Genomic DNA, 15,243 nt, shown 5'->3' with positions numbered 1-15,243 from the left:
AGCAGGGCTGCGCCTCTGGCTGTTACCCTCGGGGTGCCTGGAGATAGGCTATGGGAGTCCCCACTGACTTGAGAAGGCTCTGACGAGCACGCTGGTCAAAGGCTGTCTCCTCCGGGGGATGGGAGGCAAGAGCTTTCTGCTGTGCCAGGGCGTGTTCCTCTACCAGCATCTGCTCCATCTGCATCTGCAGCCGAGTGTCCAGCTGATGACAAGGAAAGACAGTGGCTGGTTAGCAAAGGTCCTTCCCAAGGCACAACCCTGTCTCTGAAACAGGATCCCAGCCTGCTCTTGTGGAGAGGGGTGATGGGGTCCTCCTGGCTCACTGCTCAGTGTCTGTGACACCTCCTGCTCTCTTAGCCAGGACCTTATCTCTAGGGAAATGAACTCCAGCGCCTTCGCCTGCCCGTCACTGTTACAAAAGCTGATCTCGTCAGAGAGGCAGACGGACAAGCCAGGAACCTTCCAGTGCTCCGAGTGCCTGCGCCCAGCCGGTGCCAAAGCAGCTTGGACAAAAGCTCTCTTGAAAAGGGAACCTTTTGTTGGGCCGGTGCCACTTGGAGCTGAGCACCGACAGCACAACCCCAGGGCACAAGTCAGGCTGCTGCGATTAACTCTGTAAACCTGGCAGGGCTTGGGTTCAGAGAATCCTAGAATCCTGGAATGGTTTGGGTTGGAAAGGAACTTCAGAAATCATCCAGTCCAACCCCCTGCAGCGAGCAGGGACATCTCCAACCAGATCAGCTTGCTCAGAGCCCTGTCCAGCCTGACCTTGAACGTCTCCAGGGATGGGGCATCCACCACCTTTCTGGGCAACCTGGGCCACTGCTTCAACACTCTCATCATAAAAAAAAATTCTCCTTATTCCTGGTGTGAATCTGGCCTCTTGTAGTTAAAAACAATGACCCCTTGTCCTGTCGCTGCAGGCCCTGTTAAACAGATTGTCCCGATTGTTGTGAGCCACAGACACCCCAGCCATGACCTGCAGCGCCAGCACAAAGAACCATCAATTCGATGCCTTGAGCAGGGTCTTCAGGATCCCTCCCTGGGGCAGTCAGGAAGCTGGTGCATCTATGGGAGGGACAATGCCCCGAGGTGGGCAGCCCATGGGCAATGCTGAGTTGATGCATGACCATGGGCAGGTGTGGGCAGGGAGGTCCCAAGTGCCAGCAGGACCCCAGGAAGCCTGCTGTGGGGTGCAAGGGGCCCAAAGGACACAGGGGGAGCACCCTGTGCCAAAGAGGGAAGCAGTTGTTCCTCACCAGACTCTGCGAGTTGTCCATGGGTGGCTCCGCTGCCGCAGCCTCCCTCAGAACAACTGCTTCGTCCCTCTGGCTGTCTTTTTCCACCTTTTCTTTTGCCTCTTTGAGCAGCTTCTCATATTTTTCATTTCCTGAAGGAAGAGAACATCCACAAATACAAGTGTGGGCACAGCGCCATTCCCATTCAAGCTGGGAAGCCCCATTCCCCTAACGCTGGCCTCTCCCAGAAACACATTCCTCAAGCAAGATGCCCTAGGGACATATAACATGGGGGAAAAAAACCCCAGGGCCTTCCTGGGGAGCAGACGGGCAGTGCTTACCTTTGACGTTCCTGGGCAGGTCCAAGCAGATCCTGGGAAAGCTCCCCTCTCCTTTCAGGGAAATTTCTTCTGGCTCCAGGTGAGCCACTCGGATCTGGAAAGTCCTGCAGAAGCCTCCAGGCACTCCCGGCAGGTAATAGACTTTGAGAACTTTCCGCGTGCCAGGTCCAACGTAACCCTGCAGAGCGCGGGAGAAGACGGAGGGAATGCACCAAAGAGGCTTTGGTGGAGGGATGGCTCAGACGATAGACATGCTGCCAAGAGAAGGCATGTTCTCCAGGCTGAGAAAGGGTCAGACAACATGGCCTTCTGGCCTTCTTCTGTCCCAAAGCTCACATCTCCTGCACCAGGATGCACTGTGTCCTTCAGAGGGCTCCTAAGGCTGCATTCCCACAGCACTGCCTGCCCTTTGCTCAGCGTGAGCACAGCTCTTCTGCTCACGAGGTGTGCCCTCTGCCAGCCAGAGCCAAGCTGAGGGAAGAAAGGCTCTTTTGCCAGCCGCTACGCAAGATGAGGGAAGTGCCCGCACTCTCAGACGGGCCGGCAGCTCCTGTCCCAGCACGTCAGCGGTGCCCAGGCTGGTGTTGAGCGCCGACGTATTCACAGATCCCAACCAAACGTCTCCTGCCTGTGTGGTTGCACCCAGGGTGCTCGAGTCTCTCCAGACTCACAGTGATCTGCAAACGTACATCTCTGGAGAAGCAGGAGCCCAGTGCAGGAGGAGATCCAGGGAAGAAGGTGCTGCCAGGAAGGCCACCTCCTCTCTGGGCTTCCAGAAGGGCTGTCGGAGTCCCGGGCTGGGCTGACGCCAGCCAGGTCAGGAGCAACTACAAGCAGACAGCACCACTGCTCGAGGTGACAGGACATGGTCTCAGCTTTTGCAGCTCGCCCTCTGCACACTGGGCTGGACCCTCAGCTCCCGGCTCCCCTCCACGCTGCAGGGAGAAGCTGCTGAGCGGGACACATCCTGCCACTTGGTCTCCTGTGCCCTTACTGCAGCACACAACACAGCTGCAGCGAAAGCCAGCCCTGCCAAGCTGCCCGGGCCCATGAAGCAACTACAGCAACCACTGCCCGGGCCCAAGCAGAGCTGTGCTTTCGGGAGCTCGCGGGAAGGGGGCATCAGCGTCTCAGCCCTTTTCGGAGACAGGCATGAGGAAATGTGAAAGCCATTTGGCTTCCTCTTCCCATTGCACAAAGGGACATAGATAGGAACACTGCTTCAGCTCAAAGACACCCACGCAGAACGGAGAAGCTGGGATGGTGGGGTGCTGCAAACTCCTCTCCTTGCTATTCCACAGCCCCGCTCCTCCCTGGCCCCCCTCACTGCCCCACAAAGCTGCTGCAGAGCAGCAAAGCTGGAGCAGTGAGGGACCAGTACAGGGGCTGTCACCATTTCTGGCAAAGGACCTTCACGCCCAAACAAGAAAGTATTTCAGTCTCCCCTGCTTAGTGCTGGCAGGGGGCAGGCAGGGTTTGTGCAGGCTCGCACCAGGAATAAGTCCTGTCCAATCACACAACCGGGGGAAGGCGACCCTCAGCAGAGTCTGCGCCATCCGGCTCCAGCGCCAGCATGAGCAGAGAGCTCAGCAGCTGGGGGCCAGAGAGCTCCCCAAGCACTCGTGCCTCCCGCCGGTGGGTGCTGTGTGACAGCAGGGCCACCCGCCAGCAGCGGCCGTTAAGGAACTCTCTCAGGCCCGCACCTGCTTGACCCTCTCAGCCCCCCAGCAGCAATTGCTTACAGCCCTGTCTCTCCTGGCTGCTTCTGTGGGTCTTGTCTTTTTTCCCTTTTTTCCCTCTCACCCTCTCCTGGGCAGCCTGAGACAGGCCCAGGGTTCATCGCTTGTGCTACTCACCGTGCTGGGCACAACCAGGGGCACGCCGGGCAGCGGGCTGTCTGCAGTGGCCGTGCTGGGGCTTAGCACCGCGTAGGTGATTCCCACCTTGCCGCTGTTCTGCAGGGTGAGCTCTGCTTCCGCGACTTTGTGAAACGGCTGAAGAGAGGGCAGAGGAGCGGGAAGTTACACACACCAGCCTGCTGCTGGGAGTCTCCTGCTGCTTGCATTGGGATGAGAGCAAATGAACACAACGCAAGAGAGAAGCAGGGACTGCAGAGAAGATACGGGCACTTGACTCTCCCAGGTCAGGCTGGGGAGCCCACAGCCACAGGGTAGCTCTTAGCCCTGCACAGGAACAGAGAGTGATGGCGGCATGCAGAGGGGCAATACCAACCATAGACAGATCAGTAATCAAGAAACCAAAGAGGATGCCAGCCCTCTGCACTTCAAGGTGTCATCTAACAGCTGGCTGAAAGAAAGGAGGAGGCACCAAGACATTTCAGAAGAACAGGCACCCGCACGCAAGTATTTGCAGAGCTTGCAGTGACAGCGACAAAGGGAGATGGACGTGCAACATGTACAGGGCCAACAGCTGGAAATATCTGGGGGGTTTTGAGCTGAAAAGAAGCAAAGCAGGGATCATTGTGGGACATTCTCTCCAGCTACAGTGACGGGAAGCCCAAGTTCACTTCCTCCCTGGTTTACTGTGTTGGTTAATCAAGAGCATGGAAAGAGAGCATCTCCTTGGACCTCAGGCTTTAGGAGCGGATCAGTGGATGGATGTCTTGGGGCATGTCCCCCTGGAGATCACCTCTGGGATCCTGCCTGCCCCAGGAGGCAGCATGAGTGACCTTGAAGAGGAGGAACTGCCAATTTTGGGGGAGCAGGGGTGGAGATGGCCATCAAAACCCAGCCTGGATGCAGGACGTATCACTCAAAAAGTAGCTGGGAAGGGGAGAGAGCCCTGGACCTAGGTGGGCAGCAACGCGCTGGTGGTGGTTTCGTGACAAGGACCTCTGCCAAGAGAAGTGCACGGTACCTGCAGCCCGTAGTCAATCTCCATGACGTCTAGGTGGTAGCTGATGAGCGAAGCCTCCCCACTCAACGCCATCTTGTAGGTCGGGCCTCCCTCCACCCTGCACAGCGCCATGGCGCGGGCAACAATGTTGGCGTGGCCAAAGAAAGTGAAGGTGACTCGCTGGCTCTCGCCTGGCTGCAGCACACCATGCAGAGGCAGGATGTCGAAAACCTGGAAGCGAGGGAGGAGAGATCAAGATGTCGAGCACTGAAATGGGTGCAGAAGGGGAGCCATGGCTTGGAGAAAAGGACAGACATGGCTGGAGGGACCTCTCCCTCAAACACAGGCAAAATCATCCTCATCTCAGCCTGCATCCATTCCACTTTCCAGCACAGTAACCACGGGAAAATTTTTCTCCCTTGCTCACTCATTAAGGCATTCATTAATACACTACACTGAAGTACTTTGGAGGTCTCCTGGCAGCAACAAATTCTCTCTGCTGCCTTTAGAAACAGGTTTTACTGCCTTTAGAGAAACACAAAGACTTGGAGGTGAGAGCCCTAGGAGCCCCTAGGAAGACTCCAGCCCAGCTCCTCTGACTCCTGATGCTTTGCACTCTCTCTCTGATTTGCATGCTGCTCTCTCTCAAGACGCTACAGCAAAATCTACTGCAGAAATTTCCTGCTGACCACTCGATTAGAGACAAGATGGATAATGCCCTCCATGGGTGCAGCAGAGGTAATGCCCTCCATCAATCCTATGACACGTCCCGCACAGCCTCTCCAGTGACCAGTCGCTGCAGCAGTGCTGTGGGATGTGCTTGGAGGGGTGCAAAGCTGCTCTGTGAGCAGCATCGAGAGCCACCCGTGGGAGCGGGAGCTGCGTAACTGCTTGCCACACTGGAAATGCAGGAGAGAGACACATTCCTACTTACATCCTCTGCTCTCAAGGCGAGGGGCTCTGCCTCCCCCAGCTGCCTCAGTTCCTTCATCCTCACCGGGCTCTGAGTCTTGATCCTCGCCACGCTGCCCGGGGATGACGCGCCTCGCTGCTGGAATAGCGCTGGTGCGGGCAGCTGGTAACTGGTTGCAAGGAGAAGTGGAAGAGGACAGAGGTGAACGCCTTGTGGGGAGGTAAGAAGCGCAGCAAGAAAAGACACATGAACTGTGCAAAAAGGTGACACTGAGACACAAAGGGGCAGATCTGGACAGCGATGAGCTACAACAGACCCCCCAGTGCCCTCCTGAAAGCACCCACCCCTGCAGACCGTGCCTTCCACACCCAGAGGGCCTAAGTGAGAGAATCTGCAGCTCTACTGGATATTTCTCCTGAAATTTCCCTTGACAATTACCCACAGCTGTAGGTCCGTCCAAGCAAGCAGCAGTGCTGGTAGCGTTCTCTAAGTGCGATCAGGCCGGAGCAGCGATGGAGCCCGCTTGTACTTAAACCCTAGTCTAATTCAGCAGGAGATGGCAGGGGCCTCCAAGCAGAGCTTACAGCCCTGCTCCTCCTTCCCTGCCCACCTCCCTCCACCTGCTCTTGCAGACTTCCCTCTGCCTTTTAGGGTCTGTTCTTGAAGGCGCCCTGCATCAAGAAGGGCCACACTGAAGACTTGTTGTTACTTGGTAAGGCTCAGCTGTGAACGGGCTACCCCAGTTCCCAGGACTTCTCCCCCAAGCCCTGCTCGGAGCAACAGCTCATTTCCAGGTCCAACAGCTCGTCTCCTCCGGGCCAGATCCCAGTTCCCTCAACAAAACTGTTTCGTGGTGATCTCTTGTATTTGGAATAGCAGCACTTCCATGTCCAATGGTAAACTTGGCTTTGTTTCCTACAGCGTTACAGCAACATCGTTTGCTGCTGTAATTAAAACTGTCCAGACCAGACGTTTGCCCTGTGCAGAGAGGCCACAGCGGGAGGAACTGCTAGCAATGTGTTGAGAGATGGGCTCCAGCGCAACTGGAAGACTGGTCCTGGGCTTGGAACCCACAGGCCAGCGCTGGACAGCCCTGCTCGCCAGGGATGCTCAGACAAGTCCTCCCGCCAACATCTACAGCTGTACCCGAAGCCACAGCAGAACCTGCCGTTTGCTGTGAAACACTCAAGAGCTGGTTCATGAAGGTGACGTGCACGTTAACAGATGGAAACTCACTTCACCAAGGTGCTGTTTGCCTCAGGCCACCAAGCTCTGAGAAAGCAGCTTCCCACGCCAGCTTTCCTTCCCAGGGGAACCAGTACAGAGGCTACAGCCAAACAGCAGCAAGAGGCTGGGACAGCAGCACAGCGTGCTGGTGGCAGTGCCGTTGTAGCTTCTTAGTACGAGACGACAACAAACAGAGTTGGCAGGGAAGGAAAAGAGGCCACATGATACATCTGCTTGTCCAAGTGCCTAAGCATGGCTTTGTAGCTCCAGAAATAAAGCAGGATTCTAGCTTACGGCTCTGCAAAACGTGCTGGTAGTATCCTACAGCCCCAGCTTGGCTGGAGAACATTGTCTCCTTCCCAGCATCAAACTGGTGAAGATCACCTGTTTGCTGAGCATCTCCCCTGACCACAGCTGGCAGGTGTTATTTCCACAAGGCAAAGTGGAAAGCAGTTTGTCAGGTCCCAGGCAAACAGCCTTGGTCTTTGCCAAGGACAGGCAGGACATCAGGAAGAAGAGCTTCAAGGAGAGGGCAGAGGTGCACATACCTCCTCCGGCTCACGTGGCTGTTTGGCAGGAGCATCCAGTGGTACCGGACAGGAAGCGGGCTGCAGTTGGTCATCTCGACGTAACGCTCCTCTTCGGTGTCATTCAAGATGCCGCCAAAGTCCAGGGCCGTGGTCTGGATGCGGAGACTGGGAAAGTAGACCTCTCCCCTAACGGGGACCAGCTCCACATGCGGGTGCTCTAGAAACTGTATCTTCAGAGTCTTCTCTGCTACCCGGCTATTCAAATCCTTTTCATAAGCAGGGTTAAAGCCGATGAAGAGATGAAGCTCCTCCCCTACCTCCAGCTTCATGGGCTGCAAGGAGATGAAAAGCATTCACCACCAGCTGATGAAGTCCCAAGGTCTGAGAGCATAAAACGTGTCAATGCTCAAAGTGTGACCCCTGCGTGGGCTTCAGGTCATGCTTCATTTTCTGGACAGTGTGCACCTGACCGCAAGCACCACAGCAGTCTCTGAGACGGCCTCAGGCTCACATCTCTGTGCTCTGCATCGATAGCAATACAAGGGGGAAAGAAATATTGTTCTACTGTACTCGGAACCCACCAAAGCTGTATGCTGAGTACATCACCAAAGCAGCACTCTGGCAAGCCAGGGCCTTTTCCCCTGACTCTAGAAAAACTTCTTTATCCTCACACTCAACACAAGCACAACAGCACTGCGTCCTCACCCTTGCCGGGGCTAGTCACCAGCACGGCACAGAAGTGGTGGCCGTGCCTACAACAACACGTGTTTAGCAGGGTCCACGTCCCACACCTTCCACTAACAGCAGGGCAGGCACCAGGCTGAAGGCAGAGCTGCCCTCCAAGAGAGCAAGCAGCTCCAGAAGTGGTCTGAGGATGGCGGCTGGAGAGCTGGGACGGCTTCCAAGAGATGCCTTTACTACCCGGCTTGCCCAGACCTAGTTGCCTGCTGCCTTCTCTCCATGTCTTAGAGCCAGGTGTGTTTCCCCAATTCAGATGATATTCTGTTTCCTTCAGCAGCTCGTTTCAAATCTGATTTAGTTCAGGCCAGTCTACTGCTGACTCTAAAGTATCAACTTCTCTACTGGAGGGCCTCCCACCAGAAACGCGCCACCACACTCCTCCCTCTCCAACACCCACCAGCAGGAAGGTCCACGGCTGCTCACCTGGACATCTGCAGGGAGGGGCTGCCGGTGCGCATCGCAGATGAAGAAGGGTTGCTCTAAGGCCAGGACAAGGCTGACTGGCAGGGAGGAGTCGTTTTTTAAAGAAAGAGACTTGTACTGAAGGCAAAGGACATCACTGGGTTGCTACAGAAACAGAAGACAAGGGGAAAAAATCAAGTTCAAGTGGCCATGGACCTCCTTCCCTTTCTGACGCATTGCAACTTTTTCAGCCCCAGACATGCATACATCTCTATTTACGATTTTCATTAGTTTGTATCCTTCCAAAAGTTTTTCCTCTAAGACTATCAGATGCTCTCCATGTTCAGAAACTGCAGCATCCCGTGTGGGGACAGCGGAGGGAATAGGATTTACCCTGTAGTGGAGAGCCTGCAGTAGCCTGAGGTTAGTTTGGAACATTTACACGCACACACAGTCAGCGAGAAACCTCAGCTGCCCGGTAGCAACCTGTCTCCTGAGGCCCCTGCTACAGGGGGCATTGCTCTGGGTTTCCTGCATGGTTTATAGAAACCAGACAGTGTCTGGGAAACTAGTGCTGTGCGTGCTGATATCAAACAGCTGCAGTGCCATAGCCCTCCATAAATCGGAGCGCGTGGCGTCAAGCACACCAGGCAGACATCAGGGAGAGCTGAAAAGCTTCTAATTAAATCTGCCAGCTCACAGGATTTTGTGCTTCTCAGGATGCCTGGGAACCAGAGGAGACATCTGAAAACACAGAAACTAAACACTGAAATATCTTATCTTTGTCAGACACCTCATGGGAGAGGGAAAGTTCACGCAGGAGTTGGGATCCAGAGACTAAAGGGCACCTGCTTTGGGTTGTTCTCAGCGCTGCAGCTGAAGACGTCTGCAGGTCCTTTGAAGAAGGTGAGTGTTGGGGAAATGCGAAGAGCTAGCATCCATACCAATGTCAGAGAAGGCAAAGAGAGACAAGAGATGACAGGTTTTGCTCATCACCCTGAGGAGCTGACAGCAATCTCAGTTTTCCTCTGCTTCCCTACAGGACTGCTGTTCAGACTTCGCCGTGCCTTGGAGGATCCTCAAGAACCTCCCTTCACACTGACTGCAGAACCTTGTGTCTCTCTGGATGTGGCCATGATCCCCTTCAGCGCAGCAGCTGTCATCTCAGTTTTACTTGGCTGAAGTTAAAAAGAAGTCCCGTCTCTGACTTGGAGAAGCTCTTTCATTTCCTCCTTGAGCACAAGCACACGCACCCCACAGGCTTTCAGGCCTCGGCCACGCTATTAAATGCCAGGATGCAGTCCCGAGACTTACCTTCTCCACCCGGAAAGTGATTGCCCTGGAGGACATTTGCAGGACGGGAGCAATGAACTCGCACGTGACGTCCATGTGCATTATCTGCCTCTTCCTTCCCTCCCTTCCCACGATGGCGTGACACAGCAGCCGCTCCTTCACCACCTGTGTGCAAGAGTCGCAGGTCACCCGGCGGGTGCTAGCACGGCATCCAGAACACACCCTGCATTTACCATCACCCAGCCACGGACCGTACTGCTGCCATGAAGTGACAGCCACTGGTCTGCTCAAGAGCCCCCTTTTCTTTTGATGCTGCTTCCTATTTATTCTGCACGCCAGTGTCCATAATGCTACACCCCAACGTCCACAAAAGGCACCTGTGAGTCACCTGCTGCCTACAGCCGTAATAATCCCTGCCACAAAGGATTATTGCTTTGATGTGCCCCCTTGCTAAGCACAATACGTACGGAGAGCTGTTGGAGCTGATTAAAAACATAGAACCATATGAAGGGAAGGAGGTGCTGGAAGGGCCAACGCCAGCAGACCCTCCCTTGGAAGCTTAGTGGAAAGGATCCATGGAAAAACCCAAGGAGCCAGCCTGCTTTCAGGTCAAGAGGGGATCACTCGTGTACTCTGCCCTCCTAAAGCACCCCAGGAAAGAGAGGTCTTGCCCTTCACAAGAAAAGCCTCTGCTTAAGCCAGATGCTCTTACATTCAAGACTTTTTCCTCATTTCCCATGGTTTCACTTCTCCAATTCCTCCTTTCATTTCTCACTCTTCCTTCTTGTACAACACCACAACCCAACTCCTCCTCTGAGCCTACAGCCTTCCAAATCATCTGTGTCGCACGGGCAAGGCAGGGAGTTGGGCTTCTGACCAGCCTGAGGAGTATTAAGTTCTCAAGACCCAAGGAAGGTGGAAAGCCCACTCCCAGAGTCTTGGCTTTGACTGCAGGAGCCACAAAGCCACAGCTGTGCCCACAGATGCCCTTTCAGCTTTCCAGGCAAGACACCCTCACCAGTGCCCTGAGCACTTTATTTCCTTTCTGGTACCTTTGTCTCCTCTTCAGCTAAACCTGTGGGCTCAGAGCTGCACTGGGACAGTCTCATCACAGTCAGCGAGGGGAGTAATCAAGTCTTCTTCAAGCTACCACTGAGGCAACACTTTCAAACAACCTTCAAACCACTCATACCAGCAGGAGCTTAATGCAGATTTAGTTCCCATTCCCTTAAACATCTGTGCCCAGGAATGCTGCAGGCAGGGAATGCGCAGCAGGGTTAGCCGGCAGCTTCTCTGCGGAGCTGGATTTCCCCTGGAAAGAAGGGGCCTGGGAGGAGAACAGCCAGCAATCCTGCTGACATTTCCCTCTCTGAGCTGCCATCCAAGGGTGCCGCAAGACCTGGCTGCCCTTGGGACAGCGGGGCTGGCTGCGAGACTGGGGCAGGCAGTTATGGAAACACTGACAAAAGTCAAGCTGTCAAATACAGTGATCCCTGGGAACAGTTTCCCACGTGGGGACCGTCACTGTGATCACCAGAGCTGGCACAATGTGCTTGTTTTTCTCCTCCAGGACTTAGAGCTAGAGCAGCCCTCTGTCCATCTTTGTCTACAGAGGAAAAAAATGTCGTTCCCAGACACTCCCTCCCTTCACCGGTGTTTTGTTTTATTCGCTGCTTCCCCCAGAAGCTTTGCATTTTTTTTTGCATTTTTCTTTACTTTCTGCCTGTGCTCCTAGTCAAAGTGTAGCATCTTTTCTCTGCCTTTCCCTTCCACCTCAGCACGTGACACCTCGTAACCTGCCGTTTGCCCCTGAGCTAGTAATGCTTCCTTCTGCCCATCTTTTGCTAGCAGCAAGGTGGGTTTATGGTAGCTACAGAAACATGAAAAAGCCTTAGCAACTGATGGTGGCCAGCAAGGAAAGCAACTGGTACCGCCATGGTGGCAGCTTGCTTGTGCCACTACAACAGTTCCTTGAAAGCACTTGCTCATTTTCTCAGGGAAATGTCAAGGGGCTGCAGAAGAAGTCCCAGCGCAGGTGATCTGATGGGAAAGGCTCAGCCCTCGGGGCAACCTCACCTGGGGAGTGCTGGAGAAGCCTTCCAGCACCATCTCCATGCTCTGGCCTGGCATCAGCTCCATCCTCAGAGGATGGAGCTTAAACACAGGGCAGGCAGGCTTGCGGCTCTGCAAGGAAGCTTTGCCCTTGGTGTCTGTGATGGCAGGCAGACGGTCACACCGGTGAGATGGGGCAAAACCTTCCATTGTCCCACAGAGATGATGAGTGTGTCCTCCTTTCTTCATTGTCTTGAAAGAGTAACAGCAGCACGGAACCAAGCTAGAAGAGAAGCAGAGATGGAAAATGTCATGGGAGCTGCCATTTCCAAGGAGTCCCTCAGCCTCAGCACCCCCACGGCCTTAGCGCACTGCACACTGCGCAATAAAGCCACCTCCAAAAAGGCTGACCCAGCTCAGAACTTCAGCAAAAGCCAGACCTTGGCTGCCCCTAAGTTCATCACCATCCACTAGCTGGTCTGTTTGCCTCACGGAAGGAAAGCTGCGTGAAGAACATCATCTCAGTTGCTGTGGACAGAGCAACACCAGCCTTTGGCGCTTGAGACCCAGAGCATTTTTCCAAGGTGCTTCCTGCAGGTCTCGCTGCTTCGGATGCCGAGCTGGCCTGTCCTGGCTGCCTGGATGGCGGAACAGCTTGGCTGCCGTTTCACCTTCCCCTTGGGAGCTGCTGCCTCAGCTGGCTTCCTCTGAAGATGCTATTTGGGAGCTGCAGGGTTTGCAGCCTCATCTGCCCACCTGGATGCTGGGCTGGCCCCCGTGGTGGGGTCCCTGCCCTGGCACCAATGTTATCCACATCGGCCCCCCATCCCTTAGGGAACAGCCAACCGCCACTGCCCCACACCTACCGCCCTTTGCCTCAACAGTGCAGCTGCTTTGAGCTTTAGGAAGACGCACTGTGAGAACACAGGATCAACAGACGTTTCCCCGAGATTAACGCTGCAGTGACATTGTAAGATAAATAACTACAGCTAGACAGAAAGCAAAATGAATATGCAATGGAAATGGATTCCTTCGTGTACAAGAAACACTCACTGTGTCTTTTAATAGATTCACCTCAATAACCCGGTTTTGCCCACCCAAGGGATGCCCATCCTCAGGAGAAGGTTATTTCCCCCTCCAGTCTCTCTTCTGGAGCGCGCGCCAAGGGAAGCTACTTTATCGCTGCTGGCTCCCCAACAAGGGTGGCCAGGTTTGCACAAAGGCTCAAGGGCAGAGGAAGCCAGGACTGCTCAAATCCCACCGCAGCAGCCACGTGGCTGGGCGATACTGCTGAGAGCATGAAGAACAGCTCTGCAAAACCGGTTGATCAAAAGCACCAAAGTCTTCTTTCCCAAGAGTTAGGTAGCGCTTCTCAACAGCCCCTGAAGGACTGAAGCACTCACTTCTGTTTCTGGAAGACGACAACCGAAGCAAAACCTGTCAGCAGAGCTCTGCCTGCTCCCCCAGAGAGACCACAGCCACTGAGCCTCCTGAAACCACCCAAACATCAGCACCAGATGCAGTTTTGTCTCAAAGGCCAGGGATCCACACAACCCCAGGAAGGCAGACAAGAGAAGTGGCCTCAGCGACCACGTAGGATCCCACCAACCCTCTTCTCTTGTCTCTGCATCCCGTGCGGAGCCCATCACTAGCCTCAGAGGCACCCACTGCTCTGCCATCAGCCAAGGGCTACCCAGCCAACACCTTCATACCCAGCTGGCAGCTGGCAGGTTTTCATTGACATTAATGTACAACTTCTCCTGGGATTCATGCTGACACAGGGGAGCTCGCTTGAAAAGGAGACCTGATGGCTCTGCTCCGGAGGTGAATCTGCAAGGCTGCTAACTGGCAAAGCTCATTTATCAAAGCTTGCCAACGAGCCGCGCAGGACGTTGCACCCGAGAAACTCTTACAGAGGAATGGTGCTAGGCTGTCTGGATGGAGCCAGGCGTTGCATTCCCCAGGGGGACCCAGCGCAGACCACCATGCCCTGCCAGGCCAACGGCCCACTCCACAGCAGCACGATTTCCCTTTTGTTATCACCTTTTATTCCAGTTCCTCTGTGCTTTCTCCCTGCGGCACTGTCACCCTGCAATTCAGTGCAAAAGCTCCAGCACAGCTGAGAGAATGTCCAGGAGCCTGGTGTTAAACCTTCCTGCTCGCTCTTTAAACAAACGCCGACGCTCAGCTGACACTGAGGTGGACCAAGCTCCCTTCCAAGAGGCTGCTGGAGATCCACAGCTCCACATGCTGTCATGTACAGCTATGGCTCCTGCCTTAAGGCCTTACACTACGACTGTCTCTTCTCCCAGCATTTCCCTCTGCTCTCCTGCCTTCCCAACTTGCACCAGCTCTGCCTTTTTATTCACTCTTGGCCGGGCATCTGGCCCACATTTCATTTTGGGTCACAATGCATCAGAGCTCCCACGCAGCTGGCGACTTTGGAAGGGAAGAGCAGAACCCAAAGGACTATGAGTGGATCCCCAGGGCAGCAGCCAGCAGCCAGACGCGCGGTCAGAGCTGACTGTGCATGGCTGAATCCAGAGCAGCAGGTGAGCGAAGCCGTACCACTCCTGAGGGGCTCCTGTCAAGAGCCCATTCCAAGTTCCTGGAAATCACAGGAAGACTCCTGTGGGGATCAGATTGTCTGAGAAATCTGCACCCTCCTGGAGCAGTCCAGCCTTGCTGTTTTCCCTAGGTGTACGCAGGAACCGCTCCCCAGAAAATCACCCACGGGTTTAAAACGCAAGGGGAGTCGCGGTGAGTCAGCTTTGCAGTCCCTTCCAGCTGGGCCAGCTGTTGCACTTCTCATCATAAGCCTTCACCGCATTTTATAGACAGAGCAAGCACAAATAATCTCACCCCTCATTGACAGGCTGAGCCAGAACATGCAAAAGGCCACGTGCAAGATGAGGAGGGCAACAGCAGCAGCCGCGAGGCAGGCAGCCTCTGTCCCCTCCACGTTTAACCCACAGCCTGGATGCAGTCACAAGGGCATCCCATGGGAAGAAAGGAAGAAGTTTTGGCAGTTTGTCTTTTGGGGAGCAAAGCTTGCTCCCTGTCCAGCTCTGCGGGGGAAGAAGGGGCTCCAGCTCCCAGGCCCTGACACGGAAAGCGCTGCCGCCCCCAGGTGCCTCTCAGGCAGCAGCAGAGCCCCCACTCTGCTCCACAGGCCACCTCACCCCTCAAATCCTCCCCCAGAAAAGCAGCTTGGTCGCAGGGGAAGGGATCCCACAGGACGGGAGCACAACCTGCTCCCAGGAGAGCTTTGTCAGGCCCGAGGTGGCCCTGGCCCAGGCGCAGCCCTGCCTCTCTCCCCCCTCTCACACAAGGGGTGCCCCCACACCGCTGCGTGGGACAGGGGGTGTCAGCCCTCCGCGAGCTCCCCCACAGCCCTGGGTCTCTGCCCAGCCGCGCTCCCCAGCCCCTCCTCCCGACCCTCAGCAGCCTGGGCTCAGCGGCACCGACGGCTGCCCTCCCTCTTTCAGAGGGGACAAGACGCAGCCACGTCAGCACGGGGGTGCTCACCAGCATCCCTCACCTTTCCCACACCGCGGGGACACCGAGGCACACTCACCCGCTTGATCCCAGCTCTCAGCCGGACTGTTGTCCTCGTTCCCGTAGCAACAAGGGCATCCCAACACCGCCAT

General features: G+C 55.3%; 1 protein-coding gene across 1 annotated transcript in view; it reads right to left on the bottom strand.

Annotated features, from left to right (window-relative positions):
- Nucleotides 1–15,243, bottom strand: part of LOC147600357 (axonemal central pair apparatus protein HYDIN-like) — a 39,496-nt gene extending 24,253 nt beyond the window's left edge. Inside the window, exons 1-12 of the mRNA XM_086751247.1 lie at nt 15,171–15,243; nt 12,058–12,121; nt 11,618–11,876; nt 9,563–9,706; nt 8,270–8,413; nt 7,124–7,437; nt 5,370–5,517; nt 4,457–4,666; nt 3,436–3,573; nt 1,580–1,757; nt 1,260–1,390; nt 69–202 (exon numbers count right to left, since the gene is read on the bottom strand). Of these exons, the coding sequence (XP_086607373.1) occupies nt 69–202; nt 1,260–1,390; nt 1,580–1,757; nt 3,436–3,573; nt 4,457–4,666; nt 5,370–5,517; nt 7,124–7,437; nt 8,270–8,413; nt 9,563–9,706; nt 11,618–11,876; nt 12,058–12,121; nt 15,171–15,243 (1,937 nt within the window). The remainder of the gene's footprint in view (nt 1–68; nt 203–1,259; nt 1,391–1,579; nt 1,758–3,435; nt 3,574–4,456; nt 4,667–5,369; nt 5,518–7,123; nt 7,438–8,269; nt 8,414–9,562; nt 9,707–11,617; nt 11,877–12,057; nt 12,122–15,170) is intronic.

This window comes from Chlamydotis macqueenii, chromosome 6 (genome assembly GCF_036417535.1).
Source record: "Chlamydotis macqueenii isolate bChlMac1 chromosome 6, bChlMac1.mat, whole genome shotgun sequence".
NCBI lineage: Eukaryota > Metazoa > Chordata > Aves > Otidiformes > Otididae > Chlamydotis > Chlamydotis macqueenii.
This window is presented reverse-complemented; position numbering and strand designations above follow the sequence as displayed.